The sequence below is a fragment of the Notechis scutatus genome, chromosome 2 (assembly GCF_049901735.1).
Source record: "Notechis scutatus isolate UNSWTSFEM ecotype Mainland chromosome 2, rNotScu1.2, whole genome shotgun sequence".
In the NCBI taxonomy this organism is placed as follows: domain Eukaryota; kingdom Metazoa; phylum Chordata; class Lepidosauria; order Squamata; family Elapidae; genus Notechis; species Notechis scutatus.
The window spans coordinates 173,269,778-173,294,010 of NC_142010.1; the positions used below are offsets into that span (position 1 = coordinate 173,269,778).

General features: G+C 38.2%; 1 protein-coding gene across 13 annotated transcripts in view; it reads left to right on the forward strand.

The window, feature by feature from the left end:
* The window catches only part of RNF38 (ring finger protein 38), a 105,624-nt gene that overhangs the window by 77,417 nt on the left and 3,974 nt on the right, over positions 1-24,233 (forward strand). For 12 of the 13 annotated variants that reach the window (XM_087957424.1, XM_026672970.2, XM_087957426.1 and 9 more), the window contains 9 exons: positions 7,846-8,039; positions 9,564-9,774; positions 12,427-12,594; positions 13,695-13,865; positions 15,491-15,655; positions 17,017-17,123; positions 18,653-18,737; positions 20,197-20,318; positions 22,421-22,520. In XM_087957424.1, coding sequence (XP_087813550.1) covers positions 7,933-8,039; positions 9,564-9,774; positions 12,427-12,594; positions 13,695-13,865; positions 15,491-15,655; positions 17,017-17,123; positions 18,653-18,737; positions 20,197-20,318; positions 22,421-22,520 — 1,236 coding nt within the window. In that variant the 5' untranslated portion in view covers positions 7,846-7,932. Of the gene's footprint in view, positions 1-5,906; positions 6,050-7,845; positions 8,040-9,563; positions 9,775-12,426; positions 12,595-13,694; positions 13,866-15,490; positions 15,656-17,016; positions 17,124-18,652; positions 18,738-20,196; positions 20,319-22,420; positions 22,521-24,233 lie in introns of those variants that run through there. The other variant, XM_087957428.1, reaches the window with a different exon arrangement.

Sequence of the window (24,233 nt, forward strand, 5' to 3'; positions counted from 1 at the left end):
ATGCAGACTCTGCATTCTATTTTAGAGCGTTCGGGAGGGCGACCTCCTCTCTTCCATTGATCTCAGGCTTAGGTCCATATCCCAATTTGGCCTCATCATCACCAATTTCTCCGTTTCTGTTATCAGAATATCCATTACCAGTATCGAACACTTCACTTCGGCCTCTCATCGGCTCCAAGGGTCTTCACAAAGGTTCTGGCAGCATTGGTGGCATCTCTGCGTTCTATTCCAGTGAGGATCCAATGCTACTTGGACGACATTTTGATTCTTTCCTCTTCCACCCTTGTGACCCACCGGGATCTGCAAATTACCCTGTCATGTCTCCAGAGCCATGGATTTTCCATCAACACCAAAAAGAGCCAGCTCTCTCCTACAACCAAATTGCAACACTTGGGAGCAGTCATCGATACCATGTCGTGCCAGGTTTTCCTGTCCCCAGCTTGTGGAAAGAGCCTTGCAGAGATCATCAGCCAGATCCAGCAACAAATTGTCCCCCTGTCGCTGCTGTCCAAACTTCTGAGGGAGATGGTTTCCTGTATTGGCATCGTCCCGTGGGCTCAGCTCCACTCCCAAGCCCTCCAATGGTTCCTGCTTCCCTACCAACGAGCAGGAACCAGCCACTCATCCATCAAGGTCTCACTCCCACCACAAATCCGGAGATATCTCAATTGGTGGCATTCCCCATCTATCTGGAGGGGACTCCTGTTCAGGGACCCAGACAGGCTAGTGATAACCACCGATGCCAGCCTCCTGGGTTGGGGTTCCCATATGCAGGACCAGATAGCTCAGGGCGTTTGGTCCAGATCCGAACAGACCCTTCCCATAAATTGGCTAGAGCTCAGAGCCATTTTTCTGGTTCTCAAGCATTTCAGGCAATCAGTGACCGGCTCTCATGTTCTAGTCCTTACGGACAACATGGCCGCAAAGGCTCATGTCAACCGGCAAGGGGACGAGGTCCAAAGACCTCATGAGAGAGGCTCTATGGTTGGGGTTATGGGCAGAGAAACACCTGTTATCGATCTCGGCGGACCACATCTCCGGGGTCGGCAACTCCCAGGCCGACTGGCTCCACAGGAGCCTAGTCGACCAGGCAGAATGGTCCATTCCTCCGTCTCTATTCAGGGATCTTTCCCTCAGATTTGGAACACCGGAGGTGGATCTTTTCTCCACTCCTCAAAACGCCCAAGCCACCAGATTCTTCACCAGGTTTCCTTGCCAGGGAGCGGAGGGGACCAATGCTCTTCGGTGCAGATGGCCCAAGGGTCTCCTCTACGCCTTTTCCCCGCTTCCCATCATTCCGGCAGTAATTCGGAATAGGTTGGAGGAACGTGCGGAGCTCCTCCTGGCACCCTATTGGCCAAGGAGGCCCTGGTTTGCGGACCTGGTCAACCTATCGGTGGCTTGTCCTTGGAGGATCCCTGCCCATCTAATCTCCCTTCACCAGGGGGCCCTGCTCCACCCAGAGCCCCAGTGGTTCAAGCTGACCGTGTGGCACTTGAGCGGCAGCGGCTAGAGGAGGCTGATCTTCCAGAAAGGGTCATCCTCACTATCCTGGCTTCTTGCAAACCTTCTACAAGGCGCATCTATGATGCCACCTGGAAGGCTTTTTCCCGATGGTGCCTCAGGGAGGATCTTTCTCCTGCTTCAGCCCAGTTGGCAGAAGTTCTTAGCTTCCTTCAGCATGGGCTGGAGAAAGGTTTGGCCCCCAAAACCTTACGCAGGCAGGTTGCGGCCCTCTCCTCAGTCCTTTCATGGGGTTCGCTTCCTTCCTTATCCCATCACACTTCAGTCAGGAGGTTTTTGAAAGGGGCTTCCAACCTGCACCCTCCGGTGGTTCACTGGTATCCTTCCTGGGACCTTCATTTGGTCCTTAATGCCCTTACAAAGTCCCCCTTTGAACCCCTTAGAACAGTGTCTCTCCGTTTCCTGACTCTGAAGGTAGTGTTCCTTGTTGCCATCACTTCTTCCAGGAAGGTTTCTGAGCTTGCTGCTCTTTCCATCAGACAGGACCTTTGTTCCTTTCACAATGATAGGGTTGTTCTTCGTCTGGACCCCTCATTTATTCCGAAGGTTAACACCTGGTTTCACAGGTCCCAGGACATTGTTTTGCCTGACTTCTGTGCTCTCCTGCACCATGACTTAGAGCAGCAGTGGCACATGCTAGACGTAAGAAGGGCTCTTAGGATATACATTAAGCGCACTTCCTCCTTCAGGAGGTCGGAAGCCATGTTTGTTTCCTTTTTCCCTTCTCACCTGGGGCACAAGGCCGCTTCTACTATTGGCAGGTGGGTCAGGTCTTGCATTGAGCAGGCCTACAAAGCTGCGGCCCTTCTGGTTCCCCAAGGTCTGGTGGTGCACTCTACCAGAAGCGCGCCCACTTCTGCTGCCTGGACGACCCAAGCATCCTTGGAGGAGATCTGTCGTGAGGCCACGTGGACATCCCCGTCTCCTTTCATCAGACACTACCGTCTGGATGCTTTTGCCTCAGTGACTGCAGCCTTTGGCAGATGGGTGCTTCAACGAGTGGTTCCACAGTCGGTGTGATGAGCCAGACGAGGACCCGCCCATGGACATGCAAGCTTTGGTATGTCCCATCCTGGGCTCTCGATGCAGCATGGAGGAGAATGGGTGTTGGTAGAAGTTACCGTGAACGCCCTTTCTATCTATGCTGTGAGAGAGCCCAGCCCCTCCGTTGATTCGTCCGGAGAGGGTAAGACATATTTCTGTATTTATTTTGGGCTTTCAAAAACACCTTTCAGTCTGTCAAGTATCTTCGCCAAAGCTGGGGTCTCTCCCGTGGGCTGGCTTTTATATCTTAGTACAGACTCAGCTATGACATCATAGGAAGGAGTCAACCCCGTCCCATCCTGGGCTCTCTCGCAGCATAGATAGAAAGGGCGTTCACGGTAACTTCTACCAACGCCCATTCTAAAATAAAGAGTAATTTCTCAATGCTTTACAACTGCAGTATTGTTGAAAAGTTCATAAAACCTGGAGAGTGATACAGCAAAAGATTAAATACTGCAATATTTAGTTTCATGAATTTTTGGAACATGCAACATTATGCAGTACAGGTAGTCCTTGACTTATGACCACAACATTTTCTGTTGCTAAGCAAGACAGTTAAGTGAGTTATTCCCCAATTTTGTGGTCTTTTTTGCCACAGTTGTTAATCACGGAAGCGAATCATGTGGTTGTTAAGTGGATCTGGCCTTTGACTTTGCTTGTTGGAACTTGGCTGGGAAGGCTACCAATGGCAATCACAAGACCCTGGGACAATGCAGCTGTCATAAATATATGCCAGTTGATAATGTAACTGGAGATGCTGCAATGGTCACAAGTATGAAAACTGGTCATAAGTCACTTTTTTCAGTGCCGTTGTAACTTTGGACTTTCCACTAAATGAACATCTATAAGTCAAGGAAGCTTACCTATATTACATTATGATATTTGAAAAAGTGATTAGTCCCTGGTCGTTTTCAAAACAACCACAAAGTGGAGTGGAATAAATATTAAAAATGATAGAAAAAAGCTTTAATTGAGTGGACTAGGGCAGAGGTAATGAAGGTTGACTATTAGATTGCATTTGTGTTACCAAGCATGATTTAATGTCCATATTAAATGTTTTTCTTTGAAGCTCCTTGTTGCTCATGTAATGTGCCTGTAGTATTTCAACAACACATGTCTTTAAAAGCTTTGTTATGGAAGGACAAAATACACTTTTCTTTTCCAACCGTACTGAATGCAATAAACTCCTTCCTATTATACTGTTTGCTCAAGAACACTTATGCAGAACTTGGATGTACTCTGGATGTTTGGACTTCAATTCTCAGAGTTCACAGCAGGTGGCCTTGCTTTCTGAGGAGTTGAACTGTATTTAGGTAGGAAAGGCTGCTCAAAGACATTGCTGTTTTCTTGTTAAGAATAAAAAAAAGTGTGTTACATCTTTTATCAATACTTTATCTAATTATTTTCGAGTTCCTGTTAGTGTCCTTGATCAGGGAAATGAAATAAATGATCCAGTTCGCTTCTGCAGGTAGTCTTTAACTTACAACAGGTCATTTAGTGACCGTTCGAAGTTACGATGGCAGTGAAAACAGTGACTTATAACCATTTTTCAGACTTACAACCATTGCAGCCTGTCCATGGTCACATGATCAATATTCAGATGCTCAGCAACTGATTCATATTTGTGAAGATTGCGGTGTCCCCGGGTCATGTGATCCTCTTTTGCAATCTTCTGACAAGCAAAGTCAATGGGGAATCCAGTTTCACTTAAAAACTGTATTACTAACTTAACAACTGCAATAATTCACTTAACAATTGTGGCAAGAAAGGTCATAAAATAGGGTAACACTTAATAAATGTTTCACTTGGCAACAAAAATGTTGGGCTCAATTGTAATCGTAAGTCGAGGATTACCAATACATCAATAATAATGAGCTACATTTCTGTGAAGAATTGGATATTTTATATGTATATATGGGGGTGGAGCTTTTACTTATAGAATTCTTGCATGGATACAGTCATCCTAGGAAAGAATCTATTTGCTTGCTCTCTTTTCCATCATACTTATCTAGTGACCCACCAAGCAGCTACTCCTCTTCTGCAGTATGATGAAAAATGCCCTTGAAGCTTAGCTGTTTGCTTCCTATTTTTTCTTCTTGGGCTGCTGAATCTTTGTTTTATGTAAGATGTTTTGGAAGACTTTAGTTGGTTTAAGTGCTACAGTGATGCTGTGCGGTTCACTGTAGTTCATCATAGTTCGGTGATGGATAACCTTTTTGTCATCACGTGTCAAAAGTGCGTGCATGCGCATGCAAGAGTACACACACGCCTGCACCCATAATGCAATGCACATGCGACTCCCTCCCACCCCCCTGCACATGCGCACAGGAACCCCCGTGCTCCCCTTGCCCCCTGTGCATGCGCATGGGAACCTCCCCGCCCCCTGTGCATCACCCGCATGCGCCCTGCCCCCCCCACGCATGCGTGGCAGATACCCAAAAATCAGCTGGCTGGCAGGGGGCATGCATGCGCAGTGGAACTGAGCTGGGGCGACAGCTCGCGTGCCTGCAGAGATGGCTTTGCATGCCACTTCCGGCACTTGTGCCATAGTTCAACAATAGTCTGTTGGTTGTTTCTGAAATGATGTATGATAGCGTTATCCTTTCCATAGTTTGTATTGATTGAAATGTGCTGTATAGAATTTAGTGGTTAGATACAAAAGTCATCTTCAACATACAGTGTGAGGACTATAACAACCACTATGGTACAGGGGTGGTATTCGACCAGTTCTGGCGAGCCGGTAGGAGCGATGAGCAGCAGAGACCGAACCGGTTCTCTCTGCTGTTGGGCCTACCCGCCCGCCCGGGCTCCCATACTCACTTTATCTGCTGAATTTGAAGCGCAGCTGCTTTGCGCGGCACGGAATAGCGCCACGCAGCAGCTGCTGAAGCAACTGGGATCGTGCAGGCTTGCAGGAGGCAAGTTAGAATGCCTCTGTGCCTGCGCAAAGTGCGCATTTGGCACACGTGTGCACGCAAAGTGTGTGCACGTGCGCAAAGTGCGCCCACCAAGCCACACCCATTGAACTGGTGGCAACAATATTTGAATCCCACCACTGCTATGGTATATAGAACAGACAGACAGAAAACTAGCAGACCACATCCGTAAACACCAACTAACAGTCAGAAGGCACAATGAAAAGTCCTTAATCTCACAACAGATGATCAGACTCAACCATAGTTTCAATTAGGAAACTGAGAATTCGTGAACAAGCTAAATCCAAGAATGCTGCAGAATTCCTGGAAGCTTGGTATTCCGAGAAATTAGCTCTCAGTGGGTATGCATTCAAAAGGGACACTAAAATAGAAAACAAAAAGACTCAAGTGTGTAAGGTTTGCTTTCATATAAAGCAAGGAGGACACCCTATACTAATACTTCTGTTACCTAGTTGAGCAATGAAGAGTCTGCAAGTAAACAGCCAAGCTCAAAGAGCATCAAAGACACCACAGTTCAGCCCTGAGCTACATTTACTATTTTTTCTGTAAGTGCCTGGAACTAAAACATTGCACATTGACAATTAGCAATTTCTGTTCAATCTTTGTTTTTGTTTAGGTAGCTACTTTACCAAGCCTGTTATGCCTGGGTGCATGTATTTGATTTGTTTAATACCTTTGACCACAGTTCCAGCTACGCAGACACACAGGTGTTTAAATGTATTGCCATTACATTTTAGAATGCCAAACATGTCGTGTTTTCTATTTGTATTGATAATATACTTTATTCTCAAAAGAAAAGAAAAAGACCCAGTTAATATTCAAGATGAGCAAAAGGGAAGTGATAATGTGTTTTGTTGATATATTTTCTGATGATGTAACTGTTTTTGTATGTATTAAGCTTTTGAGCAAATTAATTGACTTGGAACATTAGCAGGGTCTTTGTAAACAAAATATTATCTTGACCAAGTAAGAATGCTTATTAGTGTTTAGAAAACTGCTGAATTTGAGGTAACAGTGGTTGATATCCAGGACAGTATGTGCAGTATTGGTTGAATATTTGTACTTTGAAGAGTTGAAAAGCAAGAAATTATAGAAATACTGTGCATTTTTCTGCAAATTTTTTACTGAGCCACTTTTTTTGCTGACATTTTCCATCACCCTTTCTTTTGTATTTCTTTCAGTTTTATAATATGTTATAATATATTCATTTTCTGCTGGTATCCAGTATCTTCCCTTTTTCAGGGGGTACTTTTCCAGCTGGTTGTACTGGAATTGCAATTTTCAGTAAAGCCAGGCACTAACCTAGGTCAGGTGAGAACTAAGAAGGTCAAGTTATCCAAAGCAGGTGTACCCACCATATTTGTTGCTGCTAGTTAAAGAAACTGCATGTTTGAATTTATATGCATTTGACTTAAGGAGTACTGAGAAGAGTGTTCCCATATCTGTTCCAGGACACTTTGTCACTTTAGTACTTTTTTGAAAGTTCAGTTGTACTGTATTAGAAAGAAAATATGTAAGTGATACATTGGTATTACCATTGAAGGCTAAAGCCTGGCTAACATAACAAATTATATATCTAGTAAGTAGTGAGGACATGTGTTGAACTGGAACTCCATCTGGCTGCAGTTTCTTTAATAATTTACATTCCTAGACCATATTGACATGAAATTAATGCTTACGTAGAATAGTTTTTTTTAAAAAAAGCAAACTGATTGTGCTGTCTTAGATAACAAAGATTAAGCTTTATTCTAACACAAAATATCTTTCTAGAATTGTTACTTTTGTAACCATTTTGTTGCACAATCCTTGCATGAGAAAAATATTGGGGATGTATCATTATTCTTTCAGGGATTAAACATATATAGTCATTAACCATCACTTATGGTTAAGGTTATTCAGCTTAGAACACATTTTATAGAATACATTGGGACTGCATGTAAAAGTGATGAATTCACCTAAATGTATACTGCTTTGTATTGTAATATTCATCTCATCTTCCATCTCTGCATTTCATTTTATCTTATACTGTTTTATCTCACTCTTTTTTCTTAATCATACCAGGCCATATTTTATTTCACCTTAGTTTATTGTATCTTATTTTACTATATCTTGCCTTATTTCATCTTAGTGTATGTTATCGTGGCTGATGCCCATTGCTTTGATATGGTCAATTAATTAATCTGTAAAGTTATGCTACTATTATTACATTTTTAAAATAACAATATGCAGCTAAACAAGTTTTGTGATTTTTTTAAATATCAGAACCAATTTCATGAAGTTAATGCCTTACTTATTAATTCTGAGATACCCATGTGAATGTATTCATTTTACTATTGCATAGAGCGAAGATAGTCCAAGTCCCAAGAGACAGCGCCTTTCTCATTCAGTCTTTGACTACGCAGCAGCATCACCAGCCCCATCACCACCAATGCGACCATGGGAGATGACATCAAATAGGCAGCCTCCTTCAGCTCGACCAAGCCAACATCACTTCTCAGGGGAACGATGCAACACACCTGCGCGCAACAGAAGGAGGTCAGCCTTCCTGGGGACAGTCATACCCTTCATTTAGAAAGTAGTTTTTGAAGCATCAAGTTTATTAGTATTAGGTTCTTGTATAAGAAACAATCACTCCAGAATTTAAAAGTTATGGAGTCTTAATTTTATGAACTTCATGAAGCCTATGCCAGAAACATGGAGTTTTGTAACATAAACTTTATCCTATAGGTTTATTGAAGATAGGCTTCTAATATTAGTAAACCCTAATATTTGATTGTCCAAAATATTTAGTTGTTAGCTTAAATATTGTTGTTCTATTACTCCAGTACATCTTTATCCAAAGATATCAGAATTGACATTCAAGCGTTAACCTTCTTGTCTCTCCTCTATTCTTTTGTCATAACTGTGAGGGAAGTTTAGCTGAGAAAATGTAAGTAGGCTAAGGTCAGTGAGCCATGACTTGTTTTGAAATCATTGTAAAATGTAAAATAAAACTTTGAAGTCAGATATCATATATCAATCAATTCTTAATTATATACTTTATGCTTATTGGAAGGAATCAATAATTTAGCATGGCTCAGGCTATCTAATTTCTGAAAAAATAGCATATCTTTGCAATTTTTGCTACAAAGTTGGTATTCTTATTGGGACTACCAGTTGCCAAGAATAAGATATTTTGTTACCTCCATATATTTTTCTTTAAGTTTCTATTACATGCTTATTCCAGGGAACACAAGATACAACAAATATTTTATTTTCTTACCACAATCTAATGAGGAAATTTGAGCTAAAAATTAAAGCCCCCCCCCCAAATAACATATGAATGAGAAAGGAATTGAATGTATAACTATATCATTGAGCTATGCCATTATTTAATATGCAACATCATGATTTTCTAGATTCGTTTAAATTATTAATACTCACTTAGATGATTTCAGTCTCATTCTTAACTTTTTGCCTCCATCATATCAGTTTACTTTGAGCTTAATCAGTTGCTGTATGTTTTTTCTAAGGTTTTCTGAGAAAAGTTCCCACAATCTATTCATTAAAGACCTCCAATGTTGCATAAATTAATTCAGATGTTTTGAATATTTTCATATTAGTAATAAGTTTCTATTGCTCTTCCCATATTTTTTCCCTCTTCAATTCAGTCATACTGTAGAAGGCAGATATTTTGTACGAATCTCTATTATGTGTTTGAATTGTAGAGTGTAAAGAAGATAACTGCATTGCTCAGTACTCAAATGGCTTGCCAACTGGCAGTATTTATCACAGAACCAGTTGTCTGGCCTCTGACCCATGCGCTAAGTTCAGCTTGACCTTCACTCTTGCTACTAAGTTATCTGAGAAGAAAAGGACCATCTGGCAATCTTGATTATTCTGATTATGTTACGTTACTTTTGCCCCAGAAGAAAATACAAATGCATTCAGATTTTTGTGATGAGAGAAATGTAGGAATACAGGAATAAAAGTCTATATCCATAGTATGTAGTTAGTTTAAAAATAGAAATTACCATAGCTGTTCAAAATATAAAACTTGTCCCATTTGATTATTTATAGCCCTCCTGTTAGACGCCAGAGAGCAAGAAGAGATCGACTGTCTCGACATAATTCCATTAGTCAAGATGAAAACTACCATCTTCCTTATGGACAGCAACAAGCAATAGAAGAACCACGAGCCTTTCACCCACCAAATGTGTCTCCCCGTATGTTGCACCCAGCTGCTCATCCGCCACAGCAGAATGCAGTCATGGTTGACATCCATGAACAGGTATGGGCAAAAATAGAAAAAATATTCCCCAAGTTTCTTATGACAACACTTTTTAATTGTTAATATTACCAATTACCTGGTATATTGGGAGAACTCAACCCCTGTCATTCCGTATGAATCATTCTTGTTTGTGCTGCTGTCTGTGCTGAACAACTGTGTGTCTGCATTAATACAATCTGATTTAACAACGTAATCATACTTAAGTGAACTCTGATTGGAAGGCCAGAACTGTGCCTTATTTCTCTAGGAATGCAATGGTTTGTTTCTTGATTTCAAATGAATTTTTGTAATTTATACTATGGCACGGTACAGTGTGGATGTGGCAAATGCTCTGAGAATATCAAATCTATTAACAGGAAGAAATTAATCCATCGGGCATATTAAATGTGGTTAAATTATATTTAGACATTCCTTTTAAGTAGTCAGATAGTAGAAAAGGCGATAGAAACTGCTCGGTGTCTTATTTTGTTGTTACATTGTGATAGACTAATATATTATCATAGAACTGGATAGGTTATGTGTGAGGAATGACATAGTGGTCGTACCTCTGTAATCACAAAGGTCTTCTCAAAGAAATTCTGCTTATACCTTAGAAACTACAGTAGAGTATTGCAGCTTTCATGTGGATGGACTGGGCTGCCCGAAGGCATATTGATGTTCACATACAGCAGTAACTATTTTTAGTTTGCATACACAATACAACATGATATTTAGATCTGGACTGAAAGTGCTTTACATGTGAGTTAGCCAAAAGGTTGATTAGGGTCTACTACTTAATCTTTGATCTGCCAGTGAATCAGCAAGGATTTCAGAGCCACAATTATATAAGAAATAATGACAATTGGCAGAATGTTCCTAATGTTGAGATGTGAGTATTCTATACTGGTGCACTTCAACTATTTCAAATAATTGAAACAAAGACAGAACAATATCTTCCTATTTTTTTCTGTTACTAAGCTCTTTCTAACTTTTTGCATACAGTACAGTAGTCCTCAATTTACGACCATAATAGGGACCAGAATTTCTGTTGTTAAGGAAGTTAGTGTGTTAAATGAGTTGTGTCTGATTTTACAATTTTTTTTGCCATGGTTATTAAGTAAATCACTGCAATTGTTAAATAAATTGTGTGGTTGTTAAGTTAATCCACCTTCCCCCATTGGCTTTCCTTGGCAAAAGTTGGTTGCAAATGACAATGGGTTCACCTTATAACCACCGCATTCACTTAACAACTGCTGCAAAAAAAAGATTGTAAAACCAGACACAGTCACCTAATTACCCACTTAACAACCAGCATGACTTACAAGTTGTAATTCTGGGTTCAATTACAGTTGTAAATCAGCATCTATCCTGACCAGGTATCTGCATTCATCCATTTAGGTTAACTTCCTCAGAATCTCTTCCCCTTGTGAGGTTTATGGATTTTGGATGAGAAATACATTATCATTCAGGTTTTGAAGGCACCTTTCCATCTTGTGCTCTGAAAGATCATGAAAATCTTCTTTTTCTAATCAGCTGTTGGGTTTTACTACTTGCATTATTTTGGTCTTACTTTTTTGTACACTGCTCAGATTTGTAAAATTGTGATGGTTAACAGCTTTGTTAAACAAACGATATTACAGAAGCTGTCTTTCTACAACAAATTATAGGAGCACTTGTGTTGTTGAAGTGTATTCCACTAAACAGATACAAGACTATAGGTTTAATTTAATCTGAATCTGATGTTTCTGTTCAAGGTTCAGTTCCACGTACAATCAGAAGATTAACCATGCAGTTTAAGTAGGAGCAGTATTATAAAAAGAGTTACAAATGAGGACACAGGGTGTGTGTTCACTGTGTCTTAATGCATGTTTTGTATGTCTTCTGTGTAAGGTAAAAGAGATTTTTGCAATCTTGGAGAGTAAAAGAATCCATGTTTTAGCTGTGGCTGTCAGTTGCCTTGATGCAATTAAAAAGTGATAGATTTTGTTCTTTATTATGAAAAGACATTTTCTGAAATATTTGACTGCTGCCAAATAGTCTTCAACTTATGACCACAATTGAGCCCAAAATATTGCCAAGTGAAAAATTTGTCAAGTGAATTTTGTTCCATTTTACGACTTTCTTGCCACATTTGAATCACTGCAGTAGTACGGTTATACAATGTATATAAATGTGTAACACACAAGAGATAGAGATGTATAATACAAATGTTACAGTACTGTTAATGTTATGGTTTTTCTTTTCTTTTAATAATGTAAAAGAATAAAGTTTAATTTTAAAAAAAGTTAGTAACACAGTTGTTAAGTGAATCTGGCTTCCCCATTGACTTTGCTTGTTAGAAGGTTGCAAAAGATGGTCACATGACTGCTGGACATGGCAGTGGTCATAAATATGAACCAGTGGTCAAGCATCCGAATGTAAATCACGTGACCACGGGGAGGCTGCAATGGTCATAAGTTTGAAAAATGGTCAAAAGTCACTTTTTCCTCATGCCGTTGTAACTTTGAACGGTCACTAAATGAACTGAGGGCTATCTGTACTAAGTTGATAATAGCTGGCGGGTGATTCTCAAACCTCCTAAAGTGTTTTTGTAGAAAACCATAACCCCGATGACTTCAGAGTTTCCTGTTATTTTGGTCCTTGTATGTTGATCCTGATTCTTCTTCTCCTTAGATTCACCAGGGCACGGTCCCTGTTTCATATACAGTGACCACAGTAGCCCCACATGGGATCCCACTTTGCACAGGCCAGCACATACCAGCCTGCAATACGCAGCAGGTCCCAGGGTGTTCTGTGGTTTTCAGTGGGCAGCACCTTCCTGTCTGCAGTGTGCCTCCTCCAGTAAGTAGTTCTTTAATTTTAATTTTGGAATAGATGCTGAAAATAATTGGAAGAGCAAACAGCTTTAAAGGGATGTATTTATACCTGAATTTGCATGTTAAAACGTTAAGTTTCTTGTAACATTGCATCAACATGTATTTAAATAACTGTTAAACTGTTAGGTTTATTTCACAAACTTAATTACTTCAAGAATAGAATATTGGCTTTATTCCCCTTGATATTTTTGAACATAACCTCTACAAAGTAGTATGTGTACAAAATTTGAAAATACCTATTTTATCTCACTATTAATAATAATTGTTGTAGTAGCTATGCCACCATTCCTTTTATGTTTACTCAGGATGGTGAAAATTCCTAATAATCTTGCCTACTGTTTCCCCTACAACAACACTCCTGTGAGGTGGGTTAGGCTGAGAGAAAGTGATTAGCTCAAAGTTGCCCAGCCAGCTTCCATGTCTAAAGAAGGCTTAGTTTAACAACTTTGGTACAGAGAATTCTTTCAGAATTGTTACTATAAAGCTCAAATAAAATGCCTTTCCTATATTTGACATTCCAGGCAGATTTTTTAAAAATAAATTATCCTCCCTTTCTCAGGTACTACTACTCTGAAATGTCTAGTTACTCTTAATAGTTAATAACCTAATAGGAAAAAATACAGCCGTGCATATATATTGAAATTGACTTACTAACATACAGTTCAATGACAATGAAAGAGCTTATAGGTCTTATACTACTATCTACAATTCCTACAGAAGAAACTTAACATTGCTTAAGCTTGATTTAAGGTTTCAAATAATAGCGTAATAAATTCTCCATTTGACATGGATGAAGTTACATAGTTTGTAATTATGTAATTGTTTAGTTTCTAAACTATTGGAGTTAATGTAATTTCCTTAGAAAAGATTAATTCTGCCATGCCAATAAGTTATTTCTTAATATGCTTAATTAATGTTGCTTTCATTAATAAAAGGGAGATAATCTATACTGTTGCAATAATATTTGTAAAATAAATACACCTTTATTTTACCTTATTCTTTTATAAACATAAGCATCCAAAAAATCTATGTTACATAAGGTTGTATATGTTTTATCTTTTGCAGATGCTTCAAGCTTGTTCTGTTCAACATTTGCCGGTTCCATATGCAGCTTTCCCACCCCTCATTTCTAGTGATCCATTTCTTTTACATCCTCCACACCTCTCCCCACACCATGCTCCACATTTGCCACCTCCAGGCCAGTTTGTTCCTTTTCAGACACAGCAATCGCGATCGGTTAGTATTCCTTTTTTTAAAAAAATCTAGTAATAAATTTTGGAATATTGTATTTAAGATCATCACGTTTTGATGACTTCCTGCCAAAGGTTGCTCCACTATTAAATTGAGAAATTCCATGAGTAAATTCTTATATAGAAACCTGTGATATGCAAAAAGCAATCTAGCTTTAATCATGTTGATTCCACGATTGATAGAGGAACAGAATCAAAAATGGATTTTTAAGTTTGCATTGTGGTATTGGGTTTCCTATCTGAATGTGGAAAGAATAAATCAGAGTTGATATTTCTATTTAAATAACCACTGGGGGTTCAGTTTTGAATTTAACTGCAATTTCAGATTTAAGAATATAGCTCTGCTTCAGTAAAATTTCTTTATATCTTTTGTTATTCAGACAGGGATTTCTTTTTTTAAAAAAAGCTTAAATATATATATTTTTAGTCTCACTGTAATAGTTAAATATCTCCTGGTGCTTTTCAGAAGTATTAAGGCCAAGGTTCAAAAGGCTCTTCAGAGGCAGGGATCCAAAATGACAATGGCTAGCAAATGAAGCCCATTGTTACTAAGATGATAGATTGCCTATGCCAACAAGGCTTATTAATTTGGCAGTATGATATGTAATCGCCTAGTTATCTTTGCTTTAGTTTTTCATGCTGCTGCTCAGAAAAAAACATACTTTTCTAACTTAGACTATAGTGGTAATTCATGTAAACATGAGGTTTTCCTTAAAAAAGAGTTAGGCAACTTCTGGTTTGCATATGCTTTCCTTGGCATCTCATCCTAGAAAATTCTGAGATTAAACTTGGAATTTGGTATTAGCTTAGTTATTTCTTGGTGTGAAAATGCTCAGAGAAGAATGGAGCTATGCATATAAGCCAAAGGTACTTAAATTTCCACATCCCACAGAACCTTAAAACCACAAAAATGTGATTTTTATGCCTATCAGTTTAAAGGTTCAACCTGCAAAACATTCACCTTATTCTTTTCTAAAAACACCTTTTTAAGGTGCTTTGCTTTGTTGAAGGTTTGAGTGAACACTTTTGGAGCTATCTTCTAAAACAGTGCAGTCCAGTAAAGTCATCATAATCGTATTCTTTTACTTGGTCCAGTTTCCTAGCTCCTTCTCAGCACAGCAACTACACAGCAATTTCTTCTGGCTTCAGCAGTTCCTGGTGGAGAATGTTTTGAGTTGCTGTGAAGTAATGCTCTTCTCTGTTTACTCCAGTATTCTCAAGAGACAAGTCTCCACTAGAAAATGTTTTGCTTAGCCTTCTCCAGAAGAATTACCAGGCTTATCATCAATGTTCTGCAACAGTCCTTGCCAAGTTTGGGGAGGGGAGAGTTAAAAGCTTATTAGTTTTCCAATACTTCAAAAAAAGTTGTTTCATAAATACTGTATAATAAGGTAGCACCATGGTAAAACAGACTACATCAGTGAATTAGATTTGATACTGTTTAGCATCATAATGAATGCTTTCAAATTAGTAAGATTAATTTCAAGCAGTACATTCTGTTCTGCTCTGAAAACAGTATAAATGTGCATTGTCCATTTGTTTAATTAGCCTACTAACCATATATTTAAAATGTTAAATATAATATGATGTTTCTGTTTTCTTTTTCCTTAGCCTCTCCAAAGGATAGAAAATGAAGTAGAGTTACTCGGAGATCATCTTCCCGTAGGAAGTTTTACCACCTATCCACCTTCAGCCCATCCACCAACATTGCCTCCCTCAGCTCCCCTTCAGTTCCTAGCACATGACCCTTTACATCAAGAGATGTCATTTGGAGTAGTAAGTGATGTTTTCCAAAATACTGACAAAAACCTTTTGTTTTAGCTTTGTAATGCACAATTTTGATCATATTTATTCAATTTCTAATAGCTGCCTTTCTCAATCAATGACTCTGAGCACTCACAGTTTAAAAAAAACATAGCAATAAAATATTTTAACACAAAAACGATAAAATCCAAAACACATATACACAACAGCCAAGATACTTGGCCAGTTAAAAATAAGCCAGGAAATGGAATTCTTAGCACATTTGGCACCCCAGGCTTGGAAACACAGCTAGATGTTTAGAGCTTTGTGAAAGACTAACAGGGTTTGGGCCATTCTAATCTTCAGGCGGAGGATATTCCACAGAGCTTGAGCTACTGCAGAACAAAAATAGCACTTATATAGCGCTTCACAGTGGTTTAAAGAGTCAGCATATTGCCCCCAATAATCTGGGTCCTCATTTTACTGACCTTGGAAGGATGGAAGGCTGAGTCAACCTTAAGCTGGAATTGAGCTCCTGGCAGCGAGCAATGTTAGGCCGCAATACTTCATTCTAACCTCTACACCACCATGACTCATGAAAAGGCCTGTCCTCTAGTCCCTGCCAGCCATCACTCCTTGGCTGAAGGGATCTGCAGCATGCCCAGTCTGCTAGATTGAATTGGATTGGTAGAGACTCTTGAAAATTGTATTGTGTGAAGTATTCACTTGTCATGCTTATATATCAAATCAATTATGATACCTGCAGAAGATACACTAGGGAACAAAATAACAAACAAAAATATATTCGACATAAACAAGCAGCAACTCTGTTTCTCATGACATAACTATAGAATTTAGAGAAAACTACCCATGGTGCTATGGATCTAACTTTGTGGAATAGTTTAAAATCTATTGTATTTGTAGGGTAAAGGCCATCAAGGAAAAGTAATGCCTCTGGGCTCTCACTTATCTCATCTCACAAAAACTAGAGCCATGAAGCAACCCCAATTGGGCTAAGTACACAGGATGTGGCAAAAGAGATGGCTCCAAAGATAATCTGGGAACCAGATCACATAGAGTTTTTAAAGTTAAACCAGGTTCTTTAGAAGCCCATTGGTGGCCAATGTAGTGCCTACAGTATAGATGATATATAATTATGGATGCTTTTCCCCCTTTGCATGCAGACTACTGCATTATGTATCCATTGCAGTTCCCTAGCAATGTTCAAAGATTCCATTTAAGTATATTGCTGTAGTTTAGTTATGATGAAAGTGTGAGTTATTTTTGTAAAGATCTCTTAACTGCAGGAAAAAAAACATTGTGATGATATTTTCACATGTGAAACCTTTTTTAAGTTACCATACTTTTAAAACACTTTGCTTTGTTTCTTTTAGCCTTATCCACCCTTTATGCCTCGAAGACTCACAGGGCGCAGTCGATACCGATCTCAGCAACCAATTCCGCCTCCCCCTTACCATCCCAGCCTATTGCCATATGTGCTGTAAGTTTGACATCTGGGGTTTGTTTGGGTTTTTTTGGTATGAATTTAAGGTGATGACGCAATGCCTTTTTTCTAAAAGGTCAGGCACAGGTAGTCTTCAACCATTTGTTAAGCAACTGTTTGAAATTACAAAGACACTAAATGAATGGTGATCATAACCCAGTCTCCAGGATGCTTTCCTTATGGTTTCCTCCATTGGAAAGATAAATGCTTTCTGTTCTTGTTGAAAGACCAATTGTTAGATTTTGTTTTAAGGAGTCCTATTTCATACTATTTTTACTTAACCTATAAGACATCTTATTACTTGTTTATAGTTGTAGCATTTGTTAGTAGTGTTATACTGTCTTCAAGCTCTCACTCATGTGAGTGAGTAAAAGTAAGAAATAGCAGAAGTTTTCTTATCTCAATCAAAAATAAGACATTAACATAAAATCACAACTTTTTGTTTTTTCATAATAATATGAACAAGCAATTTCTATAAAGATCTATCAATCTAATTGGTAAAACCCAAAATCAAAGTTTCATTTTTTTCCACTTTAAGTACAAAGTTCAGAAGCGGTCTCCATGTGGAAATAAAAGTACTTACATTCTTTTCTTTAATCAAAATAGTCAGATTTGTCATTTCAGCCAACTCCATCAACTTCTGCAACCATTTGTCCATGTTAAGAATTGAAGTGTCCTTCCATTTTTGTGCATTCTTGCTGCTGTCAACATATATAGTAACAAAGTTCCATTTTTTTTTCTCCAGGTCTTTTTCCATTAGATCGAAAAGGAAAAATTTGGTTTCATCTTTATCTCCATTTTCAAAATGTTCTGTATTAAAATATGAATCATATTCCAAATTTTTTTTGCTTTATCACATGTCCACCATAGATGATAAAAAGTCCCTTCTTTAGTTTTACACTTCCAACATTCATTTGACACACCTTTATACATCTTAGATAACTTATCTGGTGTTAAATACCAATGATACATCATCTTATAGAAATTTTATTTTAGATTATAATATGATGTAAATTTTAAACTCTTCATCCATATATTTACAAAGTCAGTGGGGAAGCCAGATTCACTTAACGACCATGTTATTAATTTAACAGCTGAAATTATTAACCTAACAACTGTGGCAGAAAAACTTGTAAAATGGAGCAAAATTCAGTTAAAAATTGTCTCACTTAACAACAGAAATTTTGGGCTCATTTGTCATCATTAGTTGAGGGTTATCTGTATATGTTTTAGAGCAGTTTTTGACTTTGAACAATACTTTCCTTCTACTGCCTAGTTTGTATTAATTAGGGAAGTAGAAATTGTCCGCACTCACTACTGTTGAGTGTAGAAATTGTTGTAATGGGTAAGAATTTTTTCAGTGGAATAAGCTTTCATTCTAAGCTTTTAATTCTTTACCTTAGTGCATTAACTTTTTGTATTTGTTTTGCTGTAATTTTAACAAATATTCTGGGAACAGGTTGAAAAATATGGGTTAAAAAGTATTTTATTTTTGGAATAATAATAAGCCCGTCCCTCTTTCATAGATCAATGCTTCCTGTGCCACCTGCTGTTGGGCCAGCCTTCAGTTTTGAGCTGGATGTAGAAGATGGTGAAGTAGAAAACTATGAGGTTGGTTAGCAATCTGAAGTATAGTCATGAGGATTTAATTAAAAATAAAATCTCAAATTGTTAGATTAGTTGTACTTGGTACCAGAAGGCAGTTTACACAATATTAATTTTTATCTTATTATCGGCCAACTCTCCTTAACACTGGCCAGAAGTCAGAATGATTGCACTGTGAGGGAGGGAAAGTCTAAAATTGTGTGGAAGGAGCTTATAGAGCATGTTAGGATTTCTCCTTATGCATAATACCTTTGAAGCATCCTCTTTCATGCCACTAGTTTTAGATGTGATTTTTTTAAAAATGCATCCTTAGATGAAAACCATAAATTTGTGAATGTCTTTGTTTGGAATAGAAAAATATATTAATTCCATAACGCTAGTTAATGTGTAAGAATATACCATATTTTTCGCACTATAAGATCCCCAAAACAGTGGGTGGAAATGTCTGCGCGTCTTATAGAGTGAATACTGAGGCAGGGGGGAGGGGGGTTGGTGCGCGGCTGCCGAGGAATGCTAGAGTCTTTGCTGCCAAGCAGCTGATTGGCAGTTGGATCAGCTGTTCTAGGCGGGGATCGCCATCACTGCATCGCCGGCGAACAGGTGGTGGCAAATGGATGGCGATAGGCGGCGGCGGTGGTGATCCCTGCCACCTAGAACAGCTGATCGGTGGTATTCCGGGAGGCCGATCCAACCGCCAATCAGCAGTGAAGGCTCCAGCATTCCCTGGCAGCGGCAGCAGCTCAGCTCAGTTGATCTGTGGTTGGCGCAACAGAGCGGAGTCCTGACGAACCATGTGCTGGGCCTGCGATAACGTGCTGAAGCTGACCAGGCTGTTTGCTGCTTGCTGCAAGGACGCTAGCCAGGTGAATACCAGATGGATGCTGGGAGGCAGAGGCAGATTTAGTGTGTGTTTTCTTCCTCTAAAGCTAATGTGTGTCTTATAGTCTGGAACGTCTTCTAGTGCATATATGGTATTTACACAGATGGATTTCTAAGATCTGTTCATTTTGAATTTAACTGCCAAGTAAGAATTGTTTACCTCATATGTGTATATATCTACATATATATGTTTTCTTAAGTTTTCGCTGGTATTACATGTATGGTATTCAGCTTTGTTGGAGTATTTTCCACATCATTATAGTTGTGCTTTTAAAGTTGCAGCGTTTCGGCAGAATCTCATCTGCCATCATCAGGCTTCTGTATCGTGTTCGTCCAGACGAACACGATACAGAAGCCTGATGATGGCAGATGAGATTCTGCAACGACACTTAAAAGCACAACTATAATGACGTGGGAAAATACCCGAACAAAGCTGAATACCATACATCTACATATATAGTATATCCTTCAGATAATTTTGGTTTTGTATATCATATGGATTGTATATTCTGGTTTCTTCCTCATCACAAACTAGTAGTGATATGAAAAAATAAAGGGTTGAACTAAAGAATTATTTCTCTCACAGGCGCTGCTGAACTTGGCTGAAAGACTGGGTGAGGCCAAACCAAGGGGTTTGACAAAAGCAGATATTGAACAACTTCCGTCTTATAGGTTCAACCCAAATAACCATCAGTCGGAACAGACTTTGTAAGTTTTTCATACTTTCATTGAACCTTTAGTATGAAGGCATGTTCTCTTGTTGCTGGAGTCCTGCACAGAAGCACCTTAGGCTTAAAATTACTTTCCAGTTTGTATTGTTGACCTTTGGTTTTGAGGCTTTTCCAGTTAACCACTGAACTGAAATCTTAAACATAAGGCATTAACATTTTAATTCTGGTTGTCTACTCACAATATTTTAGATTTCAGAAGAGGCACATAATCTCTCTTGCTCTCTTTTACTATATTGGAATTGGACTGGAACAGCAGAAAATTAGGTGAAGGAAAGGCCATTCCTGTAAGATGAGAAGTAGCATTTCTGTATCTTCAGAAATTCAGTCAACCTTCCCTTCCTGTAATAATACTGTACATTGGTATCTGCCTTTGAAATATGGAAATTATCAAATCATTTTGCAATGTAGTCGGGGGTATAGATTTTCAAAGTGAAAATGTATCACATAAAAAGATAACAATAAAATAATCCTTTTTCTTGAATTTTCTCATTTAAAATTGGCCTTATTTTTAAATCTCTACCTTATTTTTGTTCCTCCGAAATGATAAATAAAAATAAACCTAAATCTGCATTTTGAAAAAAATAAACATATACTTCTCACTGAATCTCTATAATGAGAGTTAGAAGAAATATATGGGAGAGGATTTAAGAAAAAAAAAAACTATTACTTATCATTCATCATTGTCATAAAAAGTATTGCTAAAAAGGAGTGAAATTGAATTGAGAATTCAACAATTCAATTTTTGCATGAATTTAGATCAGGCACTTCTAAACTCCTAAAGAGGATTGTAATTTTTTTTAATTAATTCAGCTCAATATGAAGCCTAAAATCTGGTTGGTTTGTTTTTTTCCCCCAAAACTAGCAGCCTTTTGGAAAGCATGTCTGTGGTGAAATACTTCATTTTAGAATAATGAGTATAAAATAAAGTCAAAGTATTCATACTTCGCTATTCTTCAGTACCCTAAAATAATAAAAGCAGTGTAGTATTACTTTGAAATGCAGGAGCAAAATGCATTTTGTAAAGATATAATTATAAATGTAATTATATAAATAAAAACACTTTTATATAGCACTGTTTTTAAATGCCCAAGTGACCTTGGTCAATAAGAATTTAATATGAAGTTAAATCAGCTGATTGACATTAATAATACATATTTTACATTTTCCCAAACTCTGAATTTAAAAAAGTGGTGAGTCATACAACTGCTTTTCTCGTCAACAAATTCAAAGTGTTAAAAACATTACTTTCTATATTGCTCATTTCAAGTATTGAAAATCTATACTAGATAGAGTCAACTCCCTGCTTACCTGCAGTTCTGTTTTCATCTCCTTGAGGATTGCTGAGGTAATATATGTGAAATGCTTTACAGTCCAAGTAGTATAATAAGAACTAGGAATGTGTAAAACATTCCTTGCACAAGCTGTTCTATGCACAAACTGTTCTGTATGCAGAACTGCTGGATTTGGGTGGTCTTTGCCCACACTGCAACATGCTGGCTGTTTTGTTTCAGTCATGGCACATAAAGGAACTGTTTTGATACAGGCACAAATGTTTCAAGAAGGAAGGGAGCAGGAGAAAAGCCAAGGATATTGACAGCTGAGGTGGGAAGGAAGGTGCCAGGAAGACTGAGGGTTGGCATGTCGGGGATACTGAATGCTGTACTGGAATATCGCAAGTGATGGGGAGAGAAGGAAGGGAGCTGGGAAGATCAGGGGCAGATGGGCCATTAAGAAGTTGCCATTCTGGGAGTCACTGATGAAAATGGGGGGAGTTTCTTGCCTGTTCAGATTTTGCTTCATCCAAACCCTGAAACAACAAAAAGATTCCAAATTCTGTGGAATGGAAGTTGACCCCAATTCCAGAATGCAGTGGTTTATTCTAAGTTGGAAACAGAACATTTCCCCCATTTTATGCAGACCTGCATAAATGACCAGTCTTAATAGGTGTTATTCTTTGCTCATAATTGATATTGAACTGTATTTTTGGAGTTTAAATGTAAAACAAAATCTGTAGTAAAAACTTGTTAAATATAATTGTTGCTTTTCTTGAGTAAACTATCTTGCAATATTCTTTTTTAGGTGTGTAGTATGCATGTGTGACTTTGAGTCAAGGCAACTGCTTAGAGTTTTACCATGTAACCATGAGTTCCATGCCAAGTGTGTCGACAAATGGCTTAAGGTAATGTTATTTTTAGAAAGAAAGTTGTTTTAATCATGTCCATATTGCACACAGTAACTTTGCAGTAGTCTGGCATATTCAGAAGCATACTTGATACTGTAGGAATAACATTTCTTTCCTCAAGATGTATCTGTTTGTTGAAGAATAGAAAGTGTTATAATCTTTCCTAAAACAATGTTTTAAAACTGTCATTAAATATTTTTAAAAATGTATATTTAAAATTTAGCTGGTGTCACCAGAAATAGATGTACGAACAACAGCATTCTGCAAAACATAATTTCAAGAGGAAATTGGAAATTTCAGATGGTGCCTTAAGTTCTATTGTATCCCTACAACGGTAAATTCTAAAGAATCAGTATTACAAAAACCTAATGTTCTGCATAGACAAGGTTATTCAGTTTTAATTTCAGTGGCCTGTAAAAAAGGCATGTGTATGAACAAAGTTGGGAGAACTTTTAAATATAATTAGGTATCACCATTCGTCCTATGAAATTGTGCAAAGGCAGAGATTTACCATAGTATCTAAACTGATATTCTCACTAATGTATACGACAGTTATATAGTCAATATTTTTATCCTACTTTTTTAAAAGAGAAAACAGATTACTTGCAGTCTACTGTACACAGAACATACCGGTTGTTTATATACCATGCATTCATTCATTCATTCATTCTACATACCCCAATCTCACTTAAGTGGGCAGCTTACAATAATAAAAACATAGTATAAAAACATAAGAGCAGAGTTAAAAACAAATTTAAAAGGCAAGATTACAATATCAAAAGTTAAGTTAATAAGGAGGAGAGTACCTCCTTATGACAACCATCCCTGGGGCTGCATATCACTCTTTGATCCCAATCCCAATTGGCAGATCCAAGTCTTAACACTGTTCCTGAAGGCCGGAAGAGAAGGGGGGAACATCTCACCTCCGGAGCAAGGTGTTCCAAAGGGGAGGAGCAAAAGCAGAGAAGACTTTCTCTCTGGAATCTACCAGTTTAAATTCTTTAGCCAATGGGATCCGCAATATACTCTCTCTGTCTGATTGGGTGGGACAGTACAATACAGTTGCGGTGAGATAATTCCCCAGGTAACTTGACCCATGCCATGAAGGGCTTTAAAGATGATAACCAACACCTTGAATTGGACCCAGAAAGAAACTGGCTCCCAAGCTTGTATATGCACAACCCTAGGGGTGTCCAAGACCACTTGCACTCTTCACATTTTGAAGCCTTTTTGTGCCGTATTTTATATTATTGGTTCATAAATGCAGGAATATTAGAGAAACGTAGTCACTAAGGATTTGCATTCGTGGCATGCACATTATTCAATTTTACTAAGGGTGTGTTTGAATATTTTTTTTCTTTGTTTTTGGATGCTTTTTGTTTTATTTTCTGATCTTAGGGAGGCATAAAAAATAAATTGCACAAGCTCAGGTTTTCAGTCCTATAGAAGAGAGTATCAGGGTTTTCCTCTTGTGTAGTATCCATGTATCTTTTGTGATCTACACATACATGCCAAGTGCTTAATATCCCTGAAGACCTCAGTGATTGTAAGAATTTTGGTCTTCCCTTTCTGACACTGTAGAAAGTTATATTTGCAATTTATCTTTAGGAATTTTCAGCTAAAAACATTTAGAACAAAAGTACATATTGACTCGATTTTAAGTATGGTATGACCCTTGAGGTTTGCTGTAGTTCTTTCATCTCAAAATTC